The 22,790-nt window shown below is 41.4% G+C and overlaps 2 protein-coding genes and 1 long non-coding RNA gene across 10 annotated transcripts; 1 reads left to right on the top strand and 2 right to left on the bottom strand.

Annotated features, from left to right (window-relative positions):
* Positions 1-3,574: 3,574 nt before the first annotated feature.
* Positions 3,575-11,063, bottom strand: patl2 (PAT1 homolog 2). Of its 3 annotated transcripts, none has more exons than XM_040136069.1 (19): positions 11,006-11,063; positions 10,443-10,596; positions 9,609-9,889; positions 9,451-9,513; positions 9,287-9,340; positions 9,035-9,199; positions 8,454-8,528; positions 8,178-8,326; positions 7,408-7,482; positions 7,186-7,309; positions 6,904-7,021; positions 6,614-6,726; positions 6,477-6,530; positions 6,228-6,370; positions 5,916-6,072; positions 5,220-5,360; positions 5,031-5,128; positions 4,801-4,941; positions 3,575-4,703 (listed from the first exon to the last, which is right to left on the bottom strand). In XM_040136069.1, the coding sequence occupies exons 2-19, from the start codon at positions 10,519-10,521 to the stop codon at positions 4,670-4,672; spliced, it is 2,064 nt and encodes a 687-aa protein (XP_039992003.1). In that variant the 5' UTR covers positions 10,522-10,596; positions 11,006-11,063; the 3' UTR covers positions 3,575-4,669. The 3 variants fall into 3 exon arrangements, with proteins under 3 accessions (XP_039992003.1, XP_039992001.1, XP_039992002.1); XM_040136067.1 differs by lacking the exon at positions 11,006-11,063 and adding an exon at positions 10,904-11,000; XM_040136068.1 differs by lacking the exon at positions 11,006-11,063 and adding an exon at positions 10,904-11,000 and having other exon boundaries at positions 6,620-6,726.
* On the top strand, positions 10,355-11,429 carry LOC120794768. Its single transcript, XR_005708155.1, has 2 exons — positions 10,355-10,621; positions 10,971-11,429. It is a non-coding gene; the product is annotated as an uncharacterized LOC120794768 (long non-coding RNA).
* A 619-nt stretch (positions 11,430-12,048) lies between these two features.
* LOC120794563 (transforming growth factor beta-1-induced transcript 1 protein-like) lies at positions 12,049-21,681 on the bottom strand. 6 transcript variants are annotated; one of them, XM_040135729.1, is made up of 13 exons: positions 21,419-21,681; positions 19,772-19,907; positions 19,527-19,594; positions 17,312-17,460; positions 17,110-17,165; positions 16,673-16,809; positions 16,504-16,585; positions 16,167-16,251; positions 14,741-14,923; positions 14,478-14,651; positions 14,283-14,364; positions 13,891-14,039; positions 12,049-12,936 (listed from the first exon to the last, which is right to left on the bottom strand). In XM_040135729.1, the coding sequence occupies exons 5-13, from the start codon at positions 17,148-17,150 to the stop codon at positions 12,670-12,672; spliced, it is 1,200 nt and encodes a 399-aa protein (XP_039991663.1). In that variant the 5' UTR covers positions 17,151-17,165; positions 17,312-17,460; positions 19,527-19,594; positions 19,772-19,907; positions 21,419-21,681; the 3' UTR covers positions 12,049-12,669. The 6 variants fall into 6 exon arrangements, with proteins under 6 accessions (XP_039991663.1, XP_039991665.1, XP_039991661.1 ...); XM_040135731.1 differs by lacking the exon at positions 19,772-19,907; XM_040135727.1 differs by lacking the exons at positions 19,527-19,594; positions 19,772-19,907 and adding an exon at positions 17,836-17,886.
* Between the last annotated feature and the right edge of the window lie 1,109 nt (positions 21,682-22,790).

Raw genomic sequence — 22,790 nt, 5'->3', positions numbered from 1 at the left:
GCATAAATAAATGTGCTCCCCTTGAAAGCGAGTGCACTTCAGAATACTTTTAATGAGCTGTAGTCAAGTCAGATATAATGTGAAGAAGAGGACAGACGTCACGTAAAAAGATCAAACACACTGTAAAGCAGAAAAGCAACTTTGAAAGGATCATCTGAACCGCCATCCATGGAAAGACATATACTGCAGACTGGTTAAGATAAATATAAGCTAAATAACAGGGTAATAAATCATCCAAATGGCTGCAACACAGTGACGGAACACAACAGAACTAAAACTATACATGCAATGGTCTGAATAGGCAGCAGTTTAGTCCGATATTTCGTTTTAAGAACAGTCTTTTCAAGCACTTTGGTAAATATCTCTGTAGACTAATACAGAAAACTTATTGCATGTGTTGTAAAGACTGAATATGTGTTGTACAGTGAGCTCATTGTGCAACCTGTCTGGACTATATGCAGCTTTATTTGTGATTGGACTCTATGACAATAACGACGTCACTTGCCAGTGAAAAGGGGAATAATGTGGAAACTGTGAGCTTCATCCTATATTCACACCTCTTTGAGCCCATAACGTCTCCATGGTCCCAGCCTATAAACACACACGAACATACACACACACACACACACACACACACACACACACACACACACACACACACAGACTGCTGTTGGATAAGAGTGGCCCCTTGTATATTTAAAGAAAAAAGCAGGTAAAAAGAGAAACGATATCTCACCTTTCACATAGATTCCTCACGTAAAGTCCAAATCCTCTCCTTAGGAGGTCAAGGAGAGGTTGACATCTTGCCTCCCAGCCCACCCAGACCTCTCACATACTTGGCTTTTCAACAAACTCACTCACCACCTCCGCTGCCACTGACAAACCATCTGTCTAACTTTTCACCACCTGGTAACAAATGTGTCTTTCAATTCATCTGTGATCCTCAAGCTTCTCATCTCTTTTGAAAATATTTAAACAGTCGTGGCTTTAATCATTTAAGAACCACTTATGGGGCACAAAGTATTTTTTGAATAAAGGTTTGCTTATGCAGGATCTCATGCAAATCATCTCATAGTGTGTTAAGTGGCAGGAAAAAGGATCGAGCAGAGTAACTGATGTGATATTTGTAGATGTTTGTGTTGACTAATTTTATGTGCATGTATTGACAACGCGACATTTACATTCTTACCAAATTAATAACTGGTTTTAAATCACAGCATGCACAGTCATTTCTGACACTTTTCCTCTAGCGCCACCATGAGGTTCATTTTTGTGGTTCCGAGTGAATGGACTGCCATGAAATTGAAGACGTTCATGAACTCAAGGTAAATTGCAATCGCTTTCCTAAACTTTTCATCTGCCACCATCATCAGTTTCAATTTTAATTTGTCCAATACTTTGGTTTATGACTAAATACCTAAAAAAAACAGTGACATCCCCATTACACAGTAGACCTGCTCAGCATCAGCATGTTAGCATGCTGATGTTAGCATTTAGCTCAAAGCATCGCTATGCCAAAGTACAGCCTAACAGGGCCGCTAGCTAGCACGTCTTCATCTTGTTTAAAGATGCCCTGGTCTGGGAAAGGCTTCTATAGCCATGTATTTCCAGTAGCTGACAGATATGCTGAGTGGAAAATGTATGACTGAACTAAACTGTTGAGGGGTGGAAAGGTCATTAGGCTTGTGGCCTAAAAGCCACAAGCCGTTTATATATTTACCTACAAATCTTTACAGAACAGACAAAGGCACGTTGATGTCTTATGTAGACTTCCCACACTATGGTGTACACACAGTCAGGGCGGCTTAAAAAGAAGACTGAGGACAAATAATCACAGTGCGTCTTCTTGACAGTTTCTTGTACCTCCTGACTGACATCTATTGCCTTGTGCACCTGTACTATCAGTATAAAGCCAAGCTGAGTACTAAAACAAAATATTTTAAGAGACACAGATGACATGAATCGAGACAGCTGTTAATGCTGAAGCTGGCTTCACTGAACTCCTACAGTGGGGTTTGGTTTGAGGTGGTGGTCAGGATGTTAGTGTGTCGCTCTGTGTAATGCAAAAACAAAAAAAAGAAAAGAAAAAGTGGGCCCAAACAACAGTGCGACCACTGTTCGACAAGGGTTCTCTTACTCCACACGGCCATGTCTGTAATGTGTATCCCTGCCCAGATGTGTGCAGCTGTTCTAAGGAGGCTGGCCAATGAGGCTCTGACTCAGTGTTTGGTTAACAGCCAGTGGAATCTGCCAACTGTTGAGTATCCAAAGCTGTTTGGAATTGGAAATCCAACTCCAGTTGACAATGTTGCTTTAAACCTGCTGCAGACAAGCCGAGAGCTGACAGCTGCAAGCACAGTGAGAGGTCTGAGTAGGAGTTTGAAAAGCAATCACTTCAGTATATTTAAAGGTGAAGAGATAACATGTTAAATATCAAAGCATTACCAGGTGATCCACCATCCACTCAAGTGAAATTAAAATTTTGTGCTTCTGAAAACAACCAAATATCAGATTTCTATACAACGCTCCTAAATGTATTATATTAAAACAGCCTTGTGTGTTCCTGAGTACTTTGGAGCCCAGATTCTCTTCAAGAATGCAGATATGGACAAAGCAGAGGGTTTGAGAAACACAGGCATGCAGGTTCAAGAGGGAGCCATAATTTACACATCTCAAAAGACACCATGTTATGTTTAAATAGTGCACAATTTTACTGCATTACTTCTGTGCTAAGCAATAACCACATTTACCTAAACGTTCACATCTAGGTTGAATCAACCGTATATTTCTTGTAAGTAAAACCTAGATATGACAGTGTGTGCTTCTGCTGGTTTTGCTTTCCCAATTTCCCTCTTTTTCTGCAGCTTTCTCCGTGTTTCTCATTAGTATACAGTAATTGGCATAACTTGCCTCGTGAATCCCATATCTGTCTTTAATTAGCCATTTTCTGTTCTGCACAGCACAAGATTAATTCATATTTGCACTCTGCCACTTTGTTAAGGACTTCTTCCCTCTCCCTATACTGTACAAGACACATCCTGTCTTGCTGCTCCCATCAGTTTCTCCCTTTAGGAATGTCACACACTGGCGTTTCAGCACAGAACAGGCCAATTAGTTTGGTTTGCTTGTGGAAAAACCAACAATATCTGGAGCACAGATTTGTTGAGAGATTTGATGTGAGCCAGAGTTAATCAATTCATGGAGCTACAACCAGACTCAGTAATAGCTTGAATGGATGCTGCCTATCCAACTTTGCATCAAGTTATAATAAGACCCACTTCACCATCCAAAGCAGAATCTAAAAAGCCTGAAGTCCAGGACTTTGACTGCAAGCAAAAGGAGCAAACAATGTAGCAAAGTCCTCCAACTCTAGTGCTAGAATGCATTTTCTGCAAACCAGATCAATCTTTTGAGCATTTTTAAAGATTTTTTTATTTATGTTGCAAGTGCTCTACAAGGGTGCAATTTAAATGATTGATTCCTGTTTCCAAATGAACACAATAAATAAAAGTCTCTTTACAACTCAAACATATAAGATGGAAAATTACACCAAATACATCATATTTAGTATCGATACACAATGCATGCTTTTTTTTTTTTTTTTTTACAAAAAACACAAAAGTGCATGACTTATGTTGATGGCCCATGCCATGACAACTTCCTTAAATGGTTATTATAATGAACATATAGGTTCAGCTGTACAGTCACCAATTACTAGACAATCCTCAACCTGGTCACCATTATCTTATCCAGCACATTTATCTGAAATTTCTTGTCCTAAATGTAACTGGCTTTTAAATGGTACTTTTGGAAACTTGGGAGTTTCACAATATGCCAATACTGTCTTGTATCACAGAATGCTAAAACCAAAACAAAAGTTGGTTATTCAAACCAGCAAAGGATTTACTACTTAACCAATGACAAAATGAGTAGTATTGTTTTATTCTATCTGAGGTAAGTAATAAATCGAATGAGATGATTACTATGTTTTATGGGTGTAGATACTCTTAAATTATAACTGATCCAATAATCCCGCTAAGATACATTGTATAGTATTTCTTCAGAATTTGCTCTTAGTTTTTGTTCAGTTTAACTGAAAATAAGTTTTACAGATATCTGATCCAGCAAATTTAATTTATCTCAGATTCCTTGTCCTAAATGTAACTGGCTTTTAGATATATATATATGGAAATAAATAAATGTAGAGTCGTTAGATACAAGCCAGATAAATAAATCAGCTCCATCCACTAGTAAATGTAATGTTAACAGCCAAATTACATGGAAATCTCATGAAATGATCTCAACACTTGAAGGTTAAAAAAAAGAAATGAAGAAAAAGAAAAAAAACAAAAAAAAGGGTTTTACAATTTCAGAGTAACTTGCACTGACATAACCTCCTGGAGACCAAAGGGAGGAAAGTAAAAATATCAGATAAAGGAAATAAAAAAGGGAAACAGGTTGAGAGTGCAAAAACGTGAAGGGATGAGGGAGAGGGAAAAAGGAATAAGAATCTAAGCATTTAACACAGTTCAAGAGTACATTACATGGCTTCTGTTATACTGAACACTGAGGAGTTTTTGTCAGGGCCGTCCTGCTGCTGCTGCTCCCTTCACTCTAGTGGCTCACTACAACCTGTTCATTAGCTGCATCTCATTAGCTTCTGTCCACCTTAAGAGGGAAGAGCCAGGAATCCAGTCGCAGACCTAAATAAAGATATTTGAGAGTCAGGGTCCACCAAACTTTGTGGACAGTGTGAAAGTATACTTGTATTGAATTAAAACCTCGTAACAAAAAACTTACTCCATGTTGCTTTTCAGCTGATGCACAGTACGCTTGTCCAGGTAACGGCAGAACAGAGTGAGCAGGTTTGAAGGCAGGAGGAGCGGCTCCACCAGTGAACACTGGGATAGCTGTCCCGCCACCTGGAATATTGTGTCAGTCCTAAAGGACAACAGGAACACAAATGTTAAAATCCCATAAGAATGCTAAAATTATCTCTCTTCTTGGAATACTACAGTAAAAAGCCCCACCAGGTCTCAAAGTCACCGATGCTAGGCTCGAGAGGAACACCTGAAGACAGCAGCTTCTCTCCTTGGGACAGGAGAGCATATAGTAAGGACAGTCCAAACTGAAAGAAAAAGCAGCAAGTGAGAAAAACCTCAGCAACATCCAATAAAATGATACTAAATTAAAGCTAAACAGCAACAGAAAGCGCAGACCTTGTTCTGACATGCCAGCGTAAGGCACTCGTATGTTGACAGAGACTCAGATGATGTCAGATCTTTGAGGACCCCAATGAGCTGACTGAATGTCAGTCCTCCGATAACATTTCGAAGCGGTGGGTAGAGCACTGGAAGAGCCTAAAAAGTGGATGTTAGGATGATAAGAGGATGATAAGATTCATTTTTGAACAGTGTATGAAGTATTTTTGAACAAAATTATGTAAGCTCAAAGTGTCCACATTCTTCAACCACATCTCACGTTCTCTCTTTAGCAGATGGAGCTGAGCTAAGTAGGGCTGTAGCGATTAGTTGACAGAAAATTAATTGGCAACTATTTTGATAATCGTTTCAGTCATTTTTCAAGGAAAAGTGCCAAACTTCGCCTGGTTCCAGTCACTCAGAATTTGCTGCAATTCTTTTTCTTATATGATATTTAACTAAAAAATTTTGGGTTTGGGGCTGTTGGTCAGACAAAACTAGCAATTTGAAATTGTTTCCTCCAGCTCTGGAAAATTATAATTTACACTTTAATATTTTCTGACATTTTATAGTTCAAACGATTATTTAATAAAAAAAGATTAGTAGAACAGAGAAGCAGAACTTTCAGCTTAAGGTTTTTGTTACAAAAGGAAATTGCTTTAGAGCAGCATAGAAAGAAAAATGAAATTTAAAAACTTCACATGAACCGCTCACCTCTTCTGCATCTCTGCTCATCAGCGTAGGTAGGTTGCAGGTCACAATACGCAAGATTTTCAGTGCAGAATCATGTTTCAGGAATGGGAGCAGACGGGCGAGTAGCTTTTTGCCCTTTGAAACCAGCAGGAAAGGAAGAAACTCTCCTCCTGAATCTCTACATCAAAAAGTTCATTGCTCAAATTCAGAGCCCAACAAAATCTTAACCCATTTTGGTACAACGTCATTAGGAAAGGAAAAACAAGAATAAGCCCAGTAATATTTACACAATATGCATCAATTCTTTCAGGGGGCAGGGTGTATATGACTCACAGAGGGTCGTGGTGTTGCAGCTGGGAGTAGATGTGCTCCACCTTCCTCTGGGTCTTCTCCATTAGCCTTCTTTCATCTGCTTCAGACAAGACTGTGGTTTTCATCCTCTCCGTTTCCTCCACTTCCAACAGAGCCATGAACAACTGGAGGGCACAGCAGGTGTGACCCAGTGTTAGAGAAGAAAGGTAGAGAAAAAAAAAAAAAAAAATAGGGCATCTCTCTGGATAGAAACAAGTAACGAGCAGGTACCTTTTCTATTTTGCTGAAGACCTCTAACCGCTGTTGTCTGTTGTCTTTTTGTTCCTGTAATGTTAAAATAACAGTCTCAGTGTCAGAGATGGCAGATTATTACACTTCTATGATACCGGAATTTATCTTAAACACACCGTCACCTCAAGTGGACCCTGAGCTTGGACTGCATGAACAGCACTGATGGCTCGGCGAGGAGAGTAACATGTTGACACAGCAACTTGACCCAAAGAGCCTTCAATGTGCACCACTAGAAGAGCAAAAGGCTTATAGTTGTGGAAAGAGATGTAGAGCACTGAAAGTTTTTCTGCAATTTTAAGTATCCATGTTTTCACAACAGCAGAAATGGCCACAGAATATGGCTGGAACCATTCTAGAATGGCAAATAATGTGGTCTAGCAGCACGAGACGGTGACGAGAGAATAACCTGGTGTGTAGGAGTCAGTCTTTGTGATGTAAGGTGTGGTGAGCTTGGGTGGCTCCCTCTTGCTCCTGATGCCAAGCTCCTCCTCAGCCATCTTGGCCTCTATTCGTCGATAGTACTCCTGTGACGAAGTATAAATTACACTAGCCATGAAAATTCACTCTTTGCTCATGCATGCAACAGTTTGCTCACATGATACGGAAAGTACCAAGAAAGAGCAAAGGTGGGTTATTTAGCTCAAAACTGACAAAGAATAATGACGACACTAGAGCTAAGATTTCCTACCTGGTAATAATAGTCCTCGAGGTAAGGATTCTCACTTTGCAGCTGAATCATCTGCAGCCTGGTGATCCACTCCTTCTCTTTGGCCGTCATGAGATTACAGTAAGGATCCCAGCCCTCTGATTTTCTACCAACAGATCATGCATTTTGTAAATAATGCCTATTCCTTTTTCTCAACATACTGAATGTGACAAGTTAAAAATCTTTATTTGACTTAGAACTGACCTTTGGAACATACGTTGTTTTTGACTAAGTAATCGTTTGTGTTGGGGGTGAAGCTGGGTGACAGGACCGGGGTACCTGTGGGTCAGAGAAAGACTTCACATTTTAAAGCGCCCCAGTAACCCTCGTCAGTTTCCAGGAAAACTGGTTGTTGTGCTGTGTTTTATGCACATGGTCAAAGGGTAAAGATGACTATCTTGATGCCAAAGAACATTTTATTTATCTCAATTCATACAGCGTGAAAAATATCTCTATGTGGAAATGTTGTGTTTTCTCTCACATAATGCTAAAATTGAAGGTAGTTAGGTATTGAAAACAGCCCGGATTGCTTCCTTAACTTTAAAACTGGTCCAATAATCTGCAGTCATGCACTTTCATGCTGTAGCAGGTTATTTTAGGCATCCAGCAAAATCACTGCTCAGTTTTCTCCTCTACATGAAAAATCTACGTCAAACAGTCGTGTGTCCATTGCCTTTACTACTATCCTGGTCAATATCTAAGTTCAGCTGTGCACCAGTTCTGGGGTACAGCTGCGTCTTATATCCAGATGACAGTTTTATACATTAATCTAACTTAACCTTTTAAATACACATATTAATGCCAGCGATTGTATAAAATTTATGAATGTTAAGTCAATGAAGGGAGTTTCACATACTCATGAACAACGAACAAGACTGCCAAGTTATAAATAAACTTGATAATCAAACTTTGCTGACAAATATTTCAGACCACAAGTCAAACATTCCTGTGAGATACACGAGATCATCACACACCTGAAATGCTGCACTGGATTAGACGAGGGGCTATAAAAAGGGGACGGTCTTGGAGAGTTGGCACCAAAGCGAAGTTGCATCATCTTAGGAGTCAGAGACTGAGGAGTGGAGGGGCAAGGGCGGTTCGAAGGAAACATGAAGCCCCCTGTCTGATTCAGCACAAAAAACGTCAAATCAGGACAAACAAAAAAATAAAATAAAAATCTGTAAATCTGTAAATAAATTTGCTATTTGTTTTAAGTTGTCAGAGTAAGTCTGATTTATAGTGGAATAAACCTGATTGTAATGCCGCCGCGGAGTCAAAGGTTGACGTGAGAAGATGGGCGATCCTGTTATTATTGGTGCATGCATCTGCAAGACAAAAGTAAAACAGAAACTAAAATTAAGTGAAGAAGTTGACAGGCAACAATTTTCAGCGTGTTTGTTAAAAAGGAGTAGCTCCACATTTTGGGAAATTCGTTTATTCACTTTCTTGCCGAGAGTGATGATAAAATTCAAGGAAGTCACCACACTGGTCCAAAAAAATAGTCCGACACAGAACCTTCTGTAAAAACCACAATTTGATCTTTTCACAGTTAAAGTTTTTGTATGGATTAAACAAACGAGATATAAGATGTTAATTAGTGAGCTTTTGGGTTGCTGCTAGGGGGATTTTGTTACCTCTGGACAGAGTCAGGCTAGCCGTTTCACCCGTTTCCAGTCTTTATACTAAACTAAGCTAATCTGCTGCTCTGCTGTAGACAAATATGCAAATGACAGATCTTCTCATCCAACTCTCAGCAAGAAAACAAATAAATTGGAAAATGTCGAACTACTCCTTTAAAAGAAATGATTAGCTGTTAAAATGAGTTCTCCACCTGAGAGGGGCCTCTCTGGCTAAACTGTCTCCTGGAGTAGGGTCCTCTGGGTTCCCCTCTCCTGCCCCTGAAGGAAGAGACAGGATATGGCAAATCCAGGAAGTTGGAGGTCAGGTGCTGACCTCTGCCTCTGTGACCATCAATCACACAAACTATAGCACTGTCCTAAGAAACAGAATAAAATAAGAGAGCTTTTTTTTAAGTAAAACAAAGTCGTGCAGATTATCACTTGTGCTCTTTAGTGATCTTAACCTGAAGCAGTGATCCTGAGATTCGTCTGGTTTTTCTGTAAGTGGGTGACATCCACTACGGACAAAAAAAAAAAAAAAAAAGAAAAAAAAAAGTAAAATTGAACAGTGAAAGTAAACATTAGGACCTAAAAAAAAAGTAAAATGTCTTTAAAAGTTGGCACTTACATCATCCTCAAAGCTTTTCTGGTACATGGCGTTCCCACAGTCCACTATGGCGCTGTCAAGACTCTTAAAAGTAAAACAGACCAAAAAGAAGACAAGCTGCTGTGAGGTGAGCTGTCCAATTAAAATTTTCAGACAATAAATAAATTAATCTGCATCACCTTGAGGCTTGGACGCCCCTCCACTATCCTCATCACTGCTGGGTCTTCAAACATCTGCCCCCTGCCCAGCCCTCCCCTCTGTCCCCTACCTCTGCTACGCTGCCCCGGGGGAGCCCGGGGCAGATACTGTGGCCTCTGTCTGGGAGGGGAGGGGGAGCTGTGGGGAGACGGAGGTTTGGGGTCTAGTGGAGGTGGTGTTGATGGCGGAGGCGGTGGCGGTGGCTCTCCAAACTGAAGGAGACTGCTGCTGTGGTCTTCTGTGGTCCCATGTGCATCAAGATCTATAATACAGAGACATGTAGAGATGCAGTCTGAGGGTAGCTTTCACCTTTTTACAGTGTAAAAAATGCCAATTTTAAATTCTTAATTCTCAGAATTCAAAGGAAAAATTGGGGCAGCAAACCGAGCTAGTCTCTGATAATCATCTATGATCCATTACATTTTCTTTTTTAATTTGCTACTCTTATGTTAGATGCTATATTTTTAAGCAGGTGTAGCTCATAAGGGACATAATCACAACTGTTCTTCTTAGCTAGCCTTGCTCCGGCCACCCCGTGAAATGGAACATTTTCATGTTCACACATCTTTTACACTTCATTATTTACTGTAAAGTCACGAAATCTGTATTAATCTTTTCATCTCACTCTGGGCAAGAAAACAAATGAGCATATTTCCCAAAATGTCTACGTATTTCTTTAAAGTTTCAGCTTCTCTCAACTTTTTCCATTTTCACAGTGTAGAAAGAGACAAAGCTGGACGGGCCCGCTGTCCAACTTTTACCATCTGTTTTAAATACTGTGGGAAATGATGTGACCAAAATGACATTAAACACACCCATTCCAAACGTCTCCTCATTGTGGACGTTTATCTCCTCGTCCTCCTCAGCCATGGCCTGCAGGAGCCCGCAGTCCATGTTGGTCACGTCCTCCCCATCGCTCCACTCACCTCCATTCTCAGGCCACTGGGGCTCACACGCTTTTTCGGACTCCTGGGCGGATGGAGACAACGTGGGGGTAAATAATAATAATAAAAATAATTACAAAACAAACAAACAAAAAAAACCTATGTATCAAGACTGCAAAGAAGCTAAGTGACACTGAGCACTGGATTGCGTATTTTTCTTAATGAAATTCTAACTTTTTGGCGTCGGACATTTTGTGTGGAGGGACCCAAAAGCTAATTTTCTCAGCATGCTATGAATACCTGGTTTGCTAGCTTTCAGACTGCCGCTTGTCCAGTACAACAATACTCACCCGTTTTTAAAAAAAGAAAGCAGCTAAATGATACTGACTTACTTGTTCCTGCTGTGAATCACTCATTGTGTATTATAATTATTATTGTTTTTTTTTTAAACACTTATAGCCGACGTGTGACGGTGACTTTCACCGCGGGGCTACCTGCTTTCTCTCGTCAGACAGCGGGGGAGGCTCATCAACTTTTAAATGAACTCACCTGTGCGGTGCAGCGGCGTGCTCACGTCAACGCGCTTGCACGTAGCTGTCATCTCGCCTCGACCGTGGGCTGCAGTTCGTGAATATTTCGTTGGGCTTACGATTGGATGAACCATTGAGTTAAAACCCCGCCGCCGTTATTTTTTAAAATCCCGGACACGCTCAGGATGCTGCCTTTGATTCTGATGCGGTTATAAATGCTCCGGTCCCTTTTTCGGAGCAGCAGTGGGCGAAGAGTGACATCTAGTGGAGAAACTGCATTTTCAGGCCGCAGACGAAGTTCGGATTCACTGTTATTTTGGGGGAAACTTACTTACAACCCAAGAATTTACACCACATGTATGGAATAATTGATTTGTTCTACACAGGGAAAAAAAAAAAAAAATCTTTGTGATGCATAAGTGGATGTAGAAGGTTTCTGGTCGGTTACATATTTGATGGCTGGATTCTAATCTTATGTCCAGTTTTAATCAACACAAATGGTATTGCTCAAATTTATTCTAAATCTATTGTAAAGTAGGACTCTTAAATTACCAGTGTCACCAAAGGCAAAAGAAACACACCTTTAAACCTTTACTAATGTCTACCCATCAAATTGAGAGCATGTTTTTCCTGTATTTATTTCAGAAGTTAAATTTCTTTTTTTTTAAAAAGTATGTATACAGAGAATTATGTCAAACTACTGGCTTTCTGTTATGCATTCAGTATCGTGAATGAACTACAACCTATATCTCCCCCCTCCCAATTTTCATTCATTTACTTACATGTAATTTTATCTTTGTTCAAAATCTATTTACTTTCTTCAGCCGACTCTGATTTGTTTTTTCTATGTTCTTAATAAACTTTGATAGGACGCTTCTGCTCCTCGTGTTCCTTGTATAAAAAGGCTTACCTGTACTTACCTGTAAAATGCTCTTTTAATTTCTCAAATTTCACCGTTGATCCTTTGACTCATTCACCCATGAAACAGCAAAACAAGTTGTGTTCTCCTTTATTTAATTCTTTGGAATTGTTTTTGGCAAATTGCATAGAGCAATAGTGAAAGAATAATGCAAAATATCTGACTTTAAACATATGACAGCTTGGTTTGTTACACAAAAACATATATAGCATTCAGCATACAATATATAAAAGCAATTGCAGTGACACTTATACTTTTGCAAATATAAAGCAAATATATTAAAGGGGATTTCCTTGAACAACAGTATAAATCCTTCACTGAAACAATACATTTACTCTCATTATACTGTTTCCTTTCTACCTTTGGCAAAAGAATTCAATTTTCAATATTCAATTTGAATCAATACAGTATGCAAAAGACTTACATACATGACAAAATCATTTGGCATCGTTTTGTGTCTGTCTAATCATTCCTACAGTTATATTTAATCCCGCCAGTCTATATGCAGTCCACCTTTTCGTCACATAAACAGAAATGAGTTGGCTTGGATGATTCTCTTTCCCCCGCCCATCCCTCTATCGACTCAAATAAAAAACCAAGAAAGAGACCAGCTCCACCCTCATTCCCACCGTAAAAAACACAAATTGAGAACTTATAGTCATACAGCTTCTCTGTCCCAAAGGATGGGGGGCAAAGTCCTGCTGTGTCCTCAACCAAAGAGTTTGATGAAGCAGGGGTGGCAGTAGGGCTTGTTCTCTTGCTCCTTGAAGCAGCCTTTGCTCAGGGGCTTCAGGCAGAAGTGACACACGAGGTGGTGGGGGTGGAATTTGGCCCCCATGGCGGTGACACAGCGGCCCAGGATCGGCTGCTGGCAGGCCTGACACATGCTGCCACGGGACTGGTGGTAGTGGGCCTCACACAGCGGCTTGCCCTCATGTTCGAAGAAGCTGCCGTTAACGAAGGGGGTGTAGCACTCCTGGAGATGAGAGAAGCAGTGCGATTCAGTCACAGCGGAGAGCCCTGACTCACAGAGCTGTAATTAGAAAGTTGTCATGAGAAATGAAGACTTTCTCATGACATAATTCCAACTTATTTTTAGATTTTTTTGGGGGGGGGGTTTAAAACCTTTTTTTACATGGTAGTTTTAATTAAATCAGCGCCTTTTTTTCAGGAACGCCCTAACACATGCACAAGATTACACACATGCACACATCACAACCACAGACTGATCCGTCGGTCACTGAGCAGCTTCACTGTAGCAGCTGCGGGTCGTGTGCCTCGCTCAAGAGAGCATATTAAACAAATACCAGTTTGCTGGTCTCAGAAATGTGCCATTTCCAGTGCTGTAGCAAGGATTTTAAAATTACTGAGGTCTACATTGCCACAGCAGGACCTCACCCACATAAGAAATTTCCTCCAGTCCACCAAACAAACTGTGCTTAATTTTCTGAGTATTTAAGACAAAAATTCACAGTTTATTTATTCGTTTATATATCCTTTCAAACATTTCTGTGAATTTTATTTCCCTACATTTTGGCCTGGTGCCGGGCTTGTAATTGTGGTGGAGATCATTACATATCTGTAATTTCATTTAATTATTTTCTTTTTTCATAAAACTTTCAAATTTAGTCTAAGAAAAATAAGAATCTGCCTTTTAAAAACACTGGAATTCAAAATCCTCTTCATGTCATTATAATCCTCCTCCAAATTTCCAGAAATGTTACCTTTCTGTCCTCCATAGCATCTACGGCCCTGTCCCCGTACAGGGTAATGACCCTTGGATTAAAATAAATACAAAATTTCTCCAACCTCCCTGACTTTTTCTCAGAATAATGTTATGAGAGCTGCAACCATAACACACCAGGAGTCATTTTACCATTTTATTTATTATATATGGACACGTCCTCCAAGCCCACAGAGAAACACTCACCCTACATACGAAGCACTGCGGATGCCAGAGAGAGTTGAGAGCTGAGATGTAGTTTTCCAGAATGGGCTGGCTGCAGCCTTGACAGCGGGAAGCGAACAGAGTCAAGAAGCACTGCTGACAGTACTGCTGGCCCTCACGGTCATGGAAACCTGCAGAAGACACGAGGTACGCAGTTCTACGGTTCCTTTGATAAATGTCCAATTAACTGGATAATTCCAAACACTGTCTGAACCTTTTCCGTAGAACTCTGTTTTTTAAATGGCTGACAGTATTTCTTGTTTTGTTTTTTTTTTTGTCTCAAAGCCTGAAATGTTTTAAATTTGGTCATTACAGTTCACTGTTAACAGCTGTGTGTTGAACCCAGACAGGATACAGTACATGCCGCCCATTACCTTCCTCTCCAAACGCCCGGCTGCACTTAACACAGCAGAAACACTCCGGGTGCCAGTTCTTGTCCAGAGCAGTGACCATTTTCTAAACAACAGGAGGAATAAAAACTTAAATGGCGTCATATGGGTTGAGGTGATGATTCATGACAGAATAAGCTCAAAATGAGACAGAAACATGTGCACGTCCAAGTGTCTCACATTTAGTATGGGCTTGTTGCAGTGTGCACAGTGAGGGGAGAAAAGGGTGAAGTAGTCCGACTCGCAGTATGGTCGTCCGTCCTTCTCAAAGAAGTTGCGACTGCCCAACTCTGTCTCACACTCGGTGCACACAAAGTGCTCCGGGTGCCACACCTTCCCCAGAGCCGTCACCACCTGCACGAAGAAACAATTAAAAGTGAATTTGAGTTAAAAAATGATTATACTTATATGTATCAATAGGTAAATGTATACTGATAACTCACCTGTCCTACTACTGGCTTCTGACAGGCTGAACAGTTTCCCTTGGAGGATGTTTGAACTCCTTGTCGGCTCAGGTCTGATTGAAGCAGCCCCAGCATGCTGTCCAACGAGCCGCCAGATGAGGGCTGTGGGGGGGTGGTGGGCTGCTGCGGTGCTGTCACCACTGGAGTGACAGGCGCAGCTGGCTGGGGGAGGAGAAAGAGAAATGATGCATGGCACATCTGTCTTTGGGATTTTAATTCTCCAAGAGTTTATTGTTGCGGCTACAGTTGGCCTGAGGTTAACTGCAATGAAAAACAGCGACTGTGTTTTTTTTTGTTTTTTTTTAATTCTACATCCAGATATGAGGCTGATTTCCTCTGTGGGTTAAGGGCAAAGAAACCAAACGTGTAATGCGTGGGGAAAAAGAGGACGAGGGAGAAAGAGAGCGTCGTGCACGGCGAAAGGCACAAATTTTGCTTAATGACATTGCGCTCCTGAAAGAGGGTTTCCAGGCAACATAGCTGGTTGAGCTGCATCCCATATATTTACAGCACGACATCCCAGGTACCATGCCATCCCCAGCTAGGACCATCAATCCCTGAGCGTCAAACAGGGCTTCTTATTAAACTCAATAGTTTGCAGAATCTCAAGGGAAAAATCCTTACAAATCCTCATCATTAAAGTGGAAATACTTATTGTCCACCCAGAGTGGCCTTAATATACGGGAATACATTGCAAGCCACAACACAGATTTTTTGCTCTTTTTTTGAGGGACATCTTTTGGGCTTGATTATAAAGAAACCCCAACTTTCAAGGAACTAGAAGGCTGGCTTGTAATGAACCCATATTTCTGTTCTCTGCTGGCTGTCTGGAGTAATTATGGGGAATGTAGGAAATCACTTGCTTGAGTAAAATCAGACAAGACACTTCAGTAAGTACTGAACATCACAGTATCCAGTGATGTGTTTTCCTCCGTTCCCCTGTGCTCGGGCTTGTTTATAACCCGCCGCTAGACTGCACACCGGGGTCAAGCAACCTTGCAATGATAGAACCACTTTTTTTGCTCACATGCTACTCGCTGACTCGCTGAAAAGGAGAACAAGCAGATTATATACCACACCAAACGCACATCTATAACTCTGACTTCCAACTATTTGAAGCTATTTTTGAAGCTGGAAAATATCTCCACCAAGACTAATTTCCATCCTCAGGCCATATCTGGTGACTGATTTAAACCAGGAGGCATGTGCCGCGGCTAGACCACACAGTAACAGTGTAGTCATCATGAAGTCGAGTGAACGTCTTCAAGAAACCCACCATGAATCAGTGTGAGCTGTGTTAAAAGCTTGGTACAGCTGGGAATGAATGTTAGAAAAGAAAAAAAAAAAAATCCTGGGGATTTACATTTACTCCGTGTCATTTTCATGCTGCTGTGTGGACTCTTACTGTGCTCTGGACTCTGAAGTCAGACAGAGAAGCCATCAGTTTGTCCAGTTCCAGTGTGGCCGATGTTGCTGAAGGCTTCGCAGAGCTACAAAACAAGAGACAACCCTCGTTTTAACAAACCAATGAAATGGGGGTTTGTGTGTGTGTGTGTTCCTTAACCCTTGTCTTTCTCTATGATGACTTTTCAAGAATCTGATTGATTTCAACTTTTTAATTTATTTACTTATCTTGTGCAATTCTCTTTTTTGTGTAAATGGGTTGCAGAGCAGAACATTCACTATGTTGCAGTGAATTCTGTAGTTTCCTTTGATATAAGCAAACTGATTAGATTTTGTACCTGGAGGGGGAGGTTGTGGCCTTGTCCTTAATCTTGTCCCTCTCATCTTTCTTAGAAGAAGGGAACTGGGCTAGGATCTCATCTGACGACAAAAACAAGGTCATAAGAAAAGGGTCAGTTCAGAGTTAAACACAGGGATATGAAAACACACATGGACACGCTCACTAACCTGTGATGTTGAACTGGGTGGCGTTGAGCTCCTGTAACAGATGGTCCAGTTCACTCAGACCTCCTCCCAGCAGCGAGGAGGAGGAGAAGGCTGGAGGGGGATCTGCTGTGCGGGGAGAGCGCGGTTTACACACTGTGCTGTAAGAAAGAGACAGTGTCCAAAATTAATGCAGATTATTAAACATCTTGTCATCAAGGTGTCTCTCTCTCTCATTTGTCCATAACAGCGGTTATGGACATATTATATATTATATATTCTAATTCATAAATTCTGAAAAAAATCTAAGTAGAGGTCTGGAACCAGGCTAAGAAATGTCTTCCATACAGATCATACTTTATTCTGCTTATTTAGTGAGATAAATATATAACTAAGTTAAGAGGAACAGTGGGCTTATTACAATACGTCAAATAGGGTGAAAAAATTGGGGAGGGAGTTACCTGTATAATTTGTCTGGGTTGGAGTTCTGGGTGGACTTCATTGCAGCAGAAACAGTCTGAGAGACAAAACAGATGGACAATCTATCTTTACAGATTAAATGTTAGAAAAAAAAAACTAATACAAATATAAATATTTGTAGGCAAAGGTGAGAGATTTTAGATTAGGCTTGACGACTGAAAACTGGCCCTGGTGATTGCCTACCTGCTGTGGGGTGTAGGCGGGTGGTGGTGGCCGGGTCTGGGCAGGGTCCTGGGTGGTAGGATCAGCATTTTGAGGAGGGTCAGAGGTGAGCAGGACGGGACACCGAGCTAGAGGAGAACCAGTGTTCTCCAGATCAGCAAGAAGCGCATCTGGAGGGGAAAGACGGAAAAGAAACTGAATAAGAGAGAGAAGAATGAAATAACACATAACAGCATGAATGTGATGGAAGCTTGGTTGGATTTACAATTCAGTTTAGCTTCAGGTTGGTTTGTAACGGGAATTAAATGCAGGGTACAGCCCCGTAATGTATCTGTGCATTTATTATAGGGTTATCAGTTTTGTTTATGAGGTGTTAAAGGTGAATCAAAAGACATAAAAGTGAAGGAATGCGTTTTTAAAGCATGCAGTGCAACACACTGGATGACAGACAGAACATATGAAGTTATAACAAGCATAGACAAGTAAATGACATACTGGAGGACAGAATGAAAGACATACAAACACATGCACAGACAGTTACGTACCAAACACAACAATACGAGGACTGAGAGGGTAGTTAGGTGTCTCAGGCACTCCTAAGGAGAGACAGACAGCCTGTGTGACCAGTACATGACATGGAGGACAATGAGCGCCCTGATACACTAATCAGTCAGAGGACAGGACAGTCAGAACTGGCATAACCCCGAGATAATCGATCGACACAGTGAAGTTATTAGAGCACACAAACAAATTTCTGCATTCATATCCAAGACATGCCAGTATGGAAAGGAAACAGAGGAGGAAGAGTGTTTGGCAACTGATATCTAAATCCACTCCACCCCCACCCCCAAACACTCTGACTCCAGACTGAAGTGGAAGCTGCCCAGAAACTAAACCCGCTCAAGTGTTGGGTTGTGCAGCTGTATGACATCATTTAGCGCTGACGAGTCCGTGTACGTGCGACGAAAGGGCCAAAGCAGAGTATGTGAAAAGTGGACTGACCGCGAGTAACTACAAACTCTACGATGTAGTGGAGAGGTTGCAGGTTTGGCTTTTACCAGTCGTTTCGGGCCGTTAGATGAAAATATTGGTGACATAATCAACCCCTCTTCTTTATAAAGTTTTAGATCTGATGTCCTATCAAATACCCCTTTACTGAAACCACCCGTCAGGTTCCCAATCAGTTCAATTAGCCTGCTTTTAAATGGGGTATTATTTAAAACTATTAAAGGGGCAATCCAGCGATTTTGTATCGGAGTTCCTAAAAGTTGTGGGAGTGAAGAGGGACTAATTAAAAAAAGAACGAGCAAAATCTGTGCAGCAGAGACCAAAATATGCTGACTTTTGGTCCCTTAAATCGCTGGATCCTACAATTCCCAGGACGCGACTCAACAGCATCTGTGTATAGACCCTCCTTTCCTAAAATAGGCTACATCATTCAAACTCAATACCCCCATTTTACAATGTGGGCTGTCTGTAATAAAACTTTAGTCTGCACGACCAAATTGAGATAACCCTGATGTCAAAATAACCATCGGTGTTCATGTCATATGTGATCGATGGTAGAGATGAGAAAGATTCCCCTGTAAAGAGGGTTAAAATACTTACAATACCATGTCCATTAAATTTGCGTTTAATTACATTGAACAACGGTGTTCGGCTGATGTGAGGCGTGCGTACTTGTTTGGTTGGAAACTCGTCATTGCGATAACTCCTACATGATGTCAATTATCCTTAGACTGAATAGTACTCCCCGTGAATAATAAGCTGATCTTTGTGAGTAAAATTGGTGCAGCAACCCTTTAATTAGATAAAAGTGGATATTGTTTGAGTTTTAATTCAGAAGAAAAAATCCAATCGTCTGTCCATCCACCCATTAGCAGTACAGCTTATCCTGTGAGGGGTCGCGTTGTGGGCTGGAGCCAATCAAAAATCCATCTTATCATTTTTTTCAAACATGACACAACGACACAATGATCTTAGGATTGTTGACGTTAAGGTTTTGTCTCTTTATCTTCTTTCTCATCAAATTTGATCGTGTTTGCGTTCATTCAACCATTATTTTGTAGTGGCAGAATCCACCACTTTTTAGTGATCGTTTTCTGCCAACTGGTTTTCAGGGCACTGTCAAGCGCGTCTCGTGGTCTAATGATGTTGGTGGGAAGCGTGTCCTGCGCAATCAGATTATCGAAGCGGGTAGTTTATCATATACAGTTAATTGTGACAGTAAATATACCCCCTGGCAATTGCTGTAATACCCTCCGGGGCAGAAGTACCTCTGGTTGGGAATCACTGATCTAGATCCTTTAAAGAACAGAATCAGGCATAAAACCAGTTAGGGACGAGGGAAACAGAACACTTCAGCCAAATCAGAGCTCAAACCAGTGCTTCAACGGACGGGACAACAGAGACAGGATCTGGAGTGATAAGGTCTGAAGCACACAGTTATGTTTTTTTTTTTTTTAATAAGGTGCTGTTTACCTGCTGTTTCCAAGCTCAAGAATAAACACTGACCCCCAGCCTCTCAGATTCTGGTGGCCTTTATAAACCGATATCGCAGATGTTTGATGAATGTTTGGACCAATTTCTCATTCTGGTAAAGCGCTGTTTCAAACATCTGCGGCAAGCACAGTTATGGTAGACATGTTCAACATAAACATAATCAGTTTACCGAGCCTTAGTTCATCCCTGCGGTCACTTCTGTCCCAGATGATTCACACTTCTGGTACGACCATGTGGTGAGAATCTTGTGCATATACTACTTGCCCTCCTCCTCCCTGCTGTGTGTCTTTGTCTCACACACACATACTTGTACGGACTGAACTGCTCATATAAGGAGTTGAACTTCTCTCAATGGGAATTATGACCATATTTAGAGCTGCCTGCCGACTTGTTTGTCTTGGCCAAAGGCCTCTCTAACAAGTGGTCTCTCTCACCGAAAGGCTCGCCAGATCCAATACATAAACTTACAACACTGTCGGCCAACAGCATAAACTGAGCGTCCAGAACATGGCCACGGCCTCACTAACACTCACCCAGTCACCCAGTAACTTGGTCTCACTGTGTGCAATCCAATCCAGATGTGCTTGGCTACACCGAGCCACTTCTTCGACAACTGCTTGAAAAGCATAAATCCACGAGTTCTCAAGTGGACTACATGAAAAAAAAAAGTTTACTGAGAGAGAAAATGGGCAGCCGAGGCAAATGGCTCTTCTATTTTCATTGAACTCTGTGGCTTTTTGAAATAGCAATGTGGCCCTGGGCTATTTCAGGGCCTTTCCGATACAGCTCTTCCCCAACACAAAGCTTCTCATAATGTTGTTCTGAGAAAGAGAAAAAAAATAAATCCTCCACCGACATCTTTATCAGTAGCAAGACAGAACCAGTTATACTCCCTGATGCTGGCTAGTCCTCTTTGATGTCTTCTACCCTTCAAAATGAAAGACACGCTTTTTGACGTTATGCGGCTTTCTCTCCAACCCTGTCATGTTAATATCAGTGGAAGGAGACGACCCGCTGTGGATCCCTTTAAATCTAATTTACAAAGAACTTATTGAATTTGCAGGCCATGCATGAAACACTCGACGCCGGTCAGGCACATATAGAGCAGCTCTTGTGTTACCTGTACGAGTATGCGTGCATGTGTGGCCTGTGTGCTTGGAAAGACAGAACACATTTTTGCAAATAATGCACTCGAAACCCTGAGAGAATGGGGGCACACTGTGGAGAGAATTTGAGCATCAAGAATATGCATTACATGAGGGAGAATGACTCTCACCAGGGTTATAGATATCATAATATGTCATATGAGAAAAAGAAAAAAAAGAAAAAAAAAAAGCCTTCATTGTTTCTGACAGAGAAGTTGTAGGACAGTTATATGTTAGGATTTACCATTGCTTTTCTCAGCCTTAAAATGTTATTACCGAGTGGTAGCCAATAAAATTCCCTCTATATTACAGCCTCATACATGTCCTTGGGAAAAGGGAGAGCTTGTGCTCTCTGATTGCCAGAGTCAACAGAGACCTTATTTCCTCTGTTTGGGCACACCACCCATTCCCAAAGATCCCCTCAAGATATCTCAACATGTAGTTACACACGCTTGAGACGAGGAACGGCGCAAATGCTTACCCAAATCCTCCATGATGTGACCTCAGCCGAGTGTTTTCCTCTTTGTGTGACACAACGCGGACGCGGGCGGCATTAAGTAGCCTCGAAGTGATGGACGAGTGTCAAAGCCAGACAGGACAGCCTCGGCACTATTGTCTGTGTCGGTCCCGAATAACTTCTCGGACGCCGTTATCCGCCGAGAGAAGAGGAGGGGGAAGAGGAGGAGGAAGAGGAGGAGGAGGAGGAGGAGAAGGAGGAGGAGGGCGTCCCGTTTCTTTTTCCTACACGACTGTCTTCCTGTGTAATGCCTACCAGGACCTCAGACCGGAGAAGGCGTAGCTAAATAAATGTGGTTACAAACCCCGCATACCCCGGACACAAGACGTCATCCTGGACATTCCTAGTCCATATTTGGGAGACAAATTGACGGATTTTCGTGGCGCCGCGAGCTGCGCGAACTGCGGCTGGACGTGTTGCTGCTGCTGTTGCTGCTGCCGCCGCTGCCGCGACGATGCACTTGTGAACTCGTGTCAGAATTAAATATTGGAAATTGCATTTACCGGCCTCACGGGAACCAACCCTGGAGGGGCCAACACCCCGTTTAAAAAAGAAGCTGGTAAATACAGTATTGGGATTTGAACATGTTTATGAAACTCTGGAAAAATGTGATATCCACTTATTATCATCACCATTTTTAAAAATGTATATACTTATATCCCATTCCTGCATACATGGCCATAGACAGGTTGATTTTCTTTTTTTTGTGTGCAAACATTAGTATAAATCGAAGAAATTATCTGATTTTTTTTTTCCCTCCAATTGAGTTAATGGTAGCTGTAGTTGCTCCCCCTGTCCCTACCTGCAGTAGAGATCCCTTCCTCAAGTGATTTCATGTGAGCTTTCGCTGATCTCTATAATGCATTTTTACACTGAATGAGGAAAGCATTGTCTCCCCCATCAGTTACATTGAAATTACTTTATGAGGGAGGGGTCCTGCTTATAGCCTTTACAAACAGGGAAAACTACAGGGGACAAAAACTCTCTCAGTCTACATTTGGGGGTGTGAGTAAATAATTCATATTGTACAATACAGATGGCAGCGTCATTATATAGTGCACAGGGTCCCAGAAACCGGCTGGTGCTCCTGTACTACGGCATTACCAGCCCCAGGTTTTCTGTAGGTGAGTTAGTTGGTAATTTGTTGGAAATTTATTTAGGAAAATGCACTTTGTTAGAACAATATAAACTATAAAAATAAAGGTGTTAGATTTTGACACAGGGTCATTCTAAAAGACAGCTCCACAGGTTACATAATAGACCTTTTACACAGCAGCCATTTTAGCATTTTAGAAAAGGTGTAAATGTTATAACTAAAAACAACTACTACTGGGAT

The sequence above is a fragment of the Xiphias gladius genome, chromosome 9 (genome assembly GCF_016859285.1).
Source record: "Xiphias gladius isolate SHS-SW01 ecotype Sanya breed wild chromosome 9, ASM1685928v1, whole genome shotgun sequence".
Taxonomy (NCBI): Eukaryota; Metazoa; Chordata; class Actinopteri; order Istiophoriformes; family Xiphiidae; genus Xiphias; species Xiphias gladius.
Note: the sequence above shows the minus strand (reverse complement) of the source record. Positions and strands in the feature narration are given on the sequence as shown.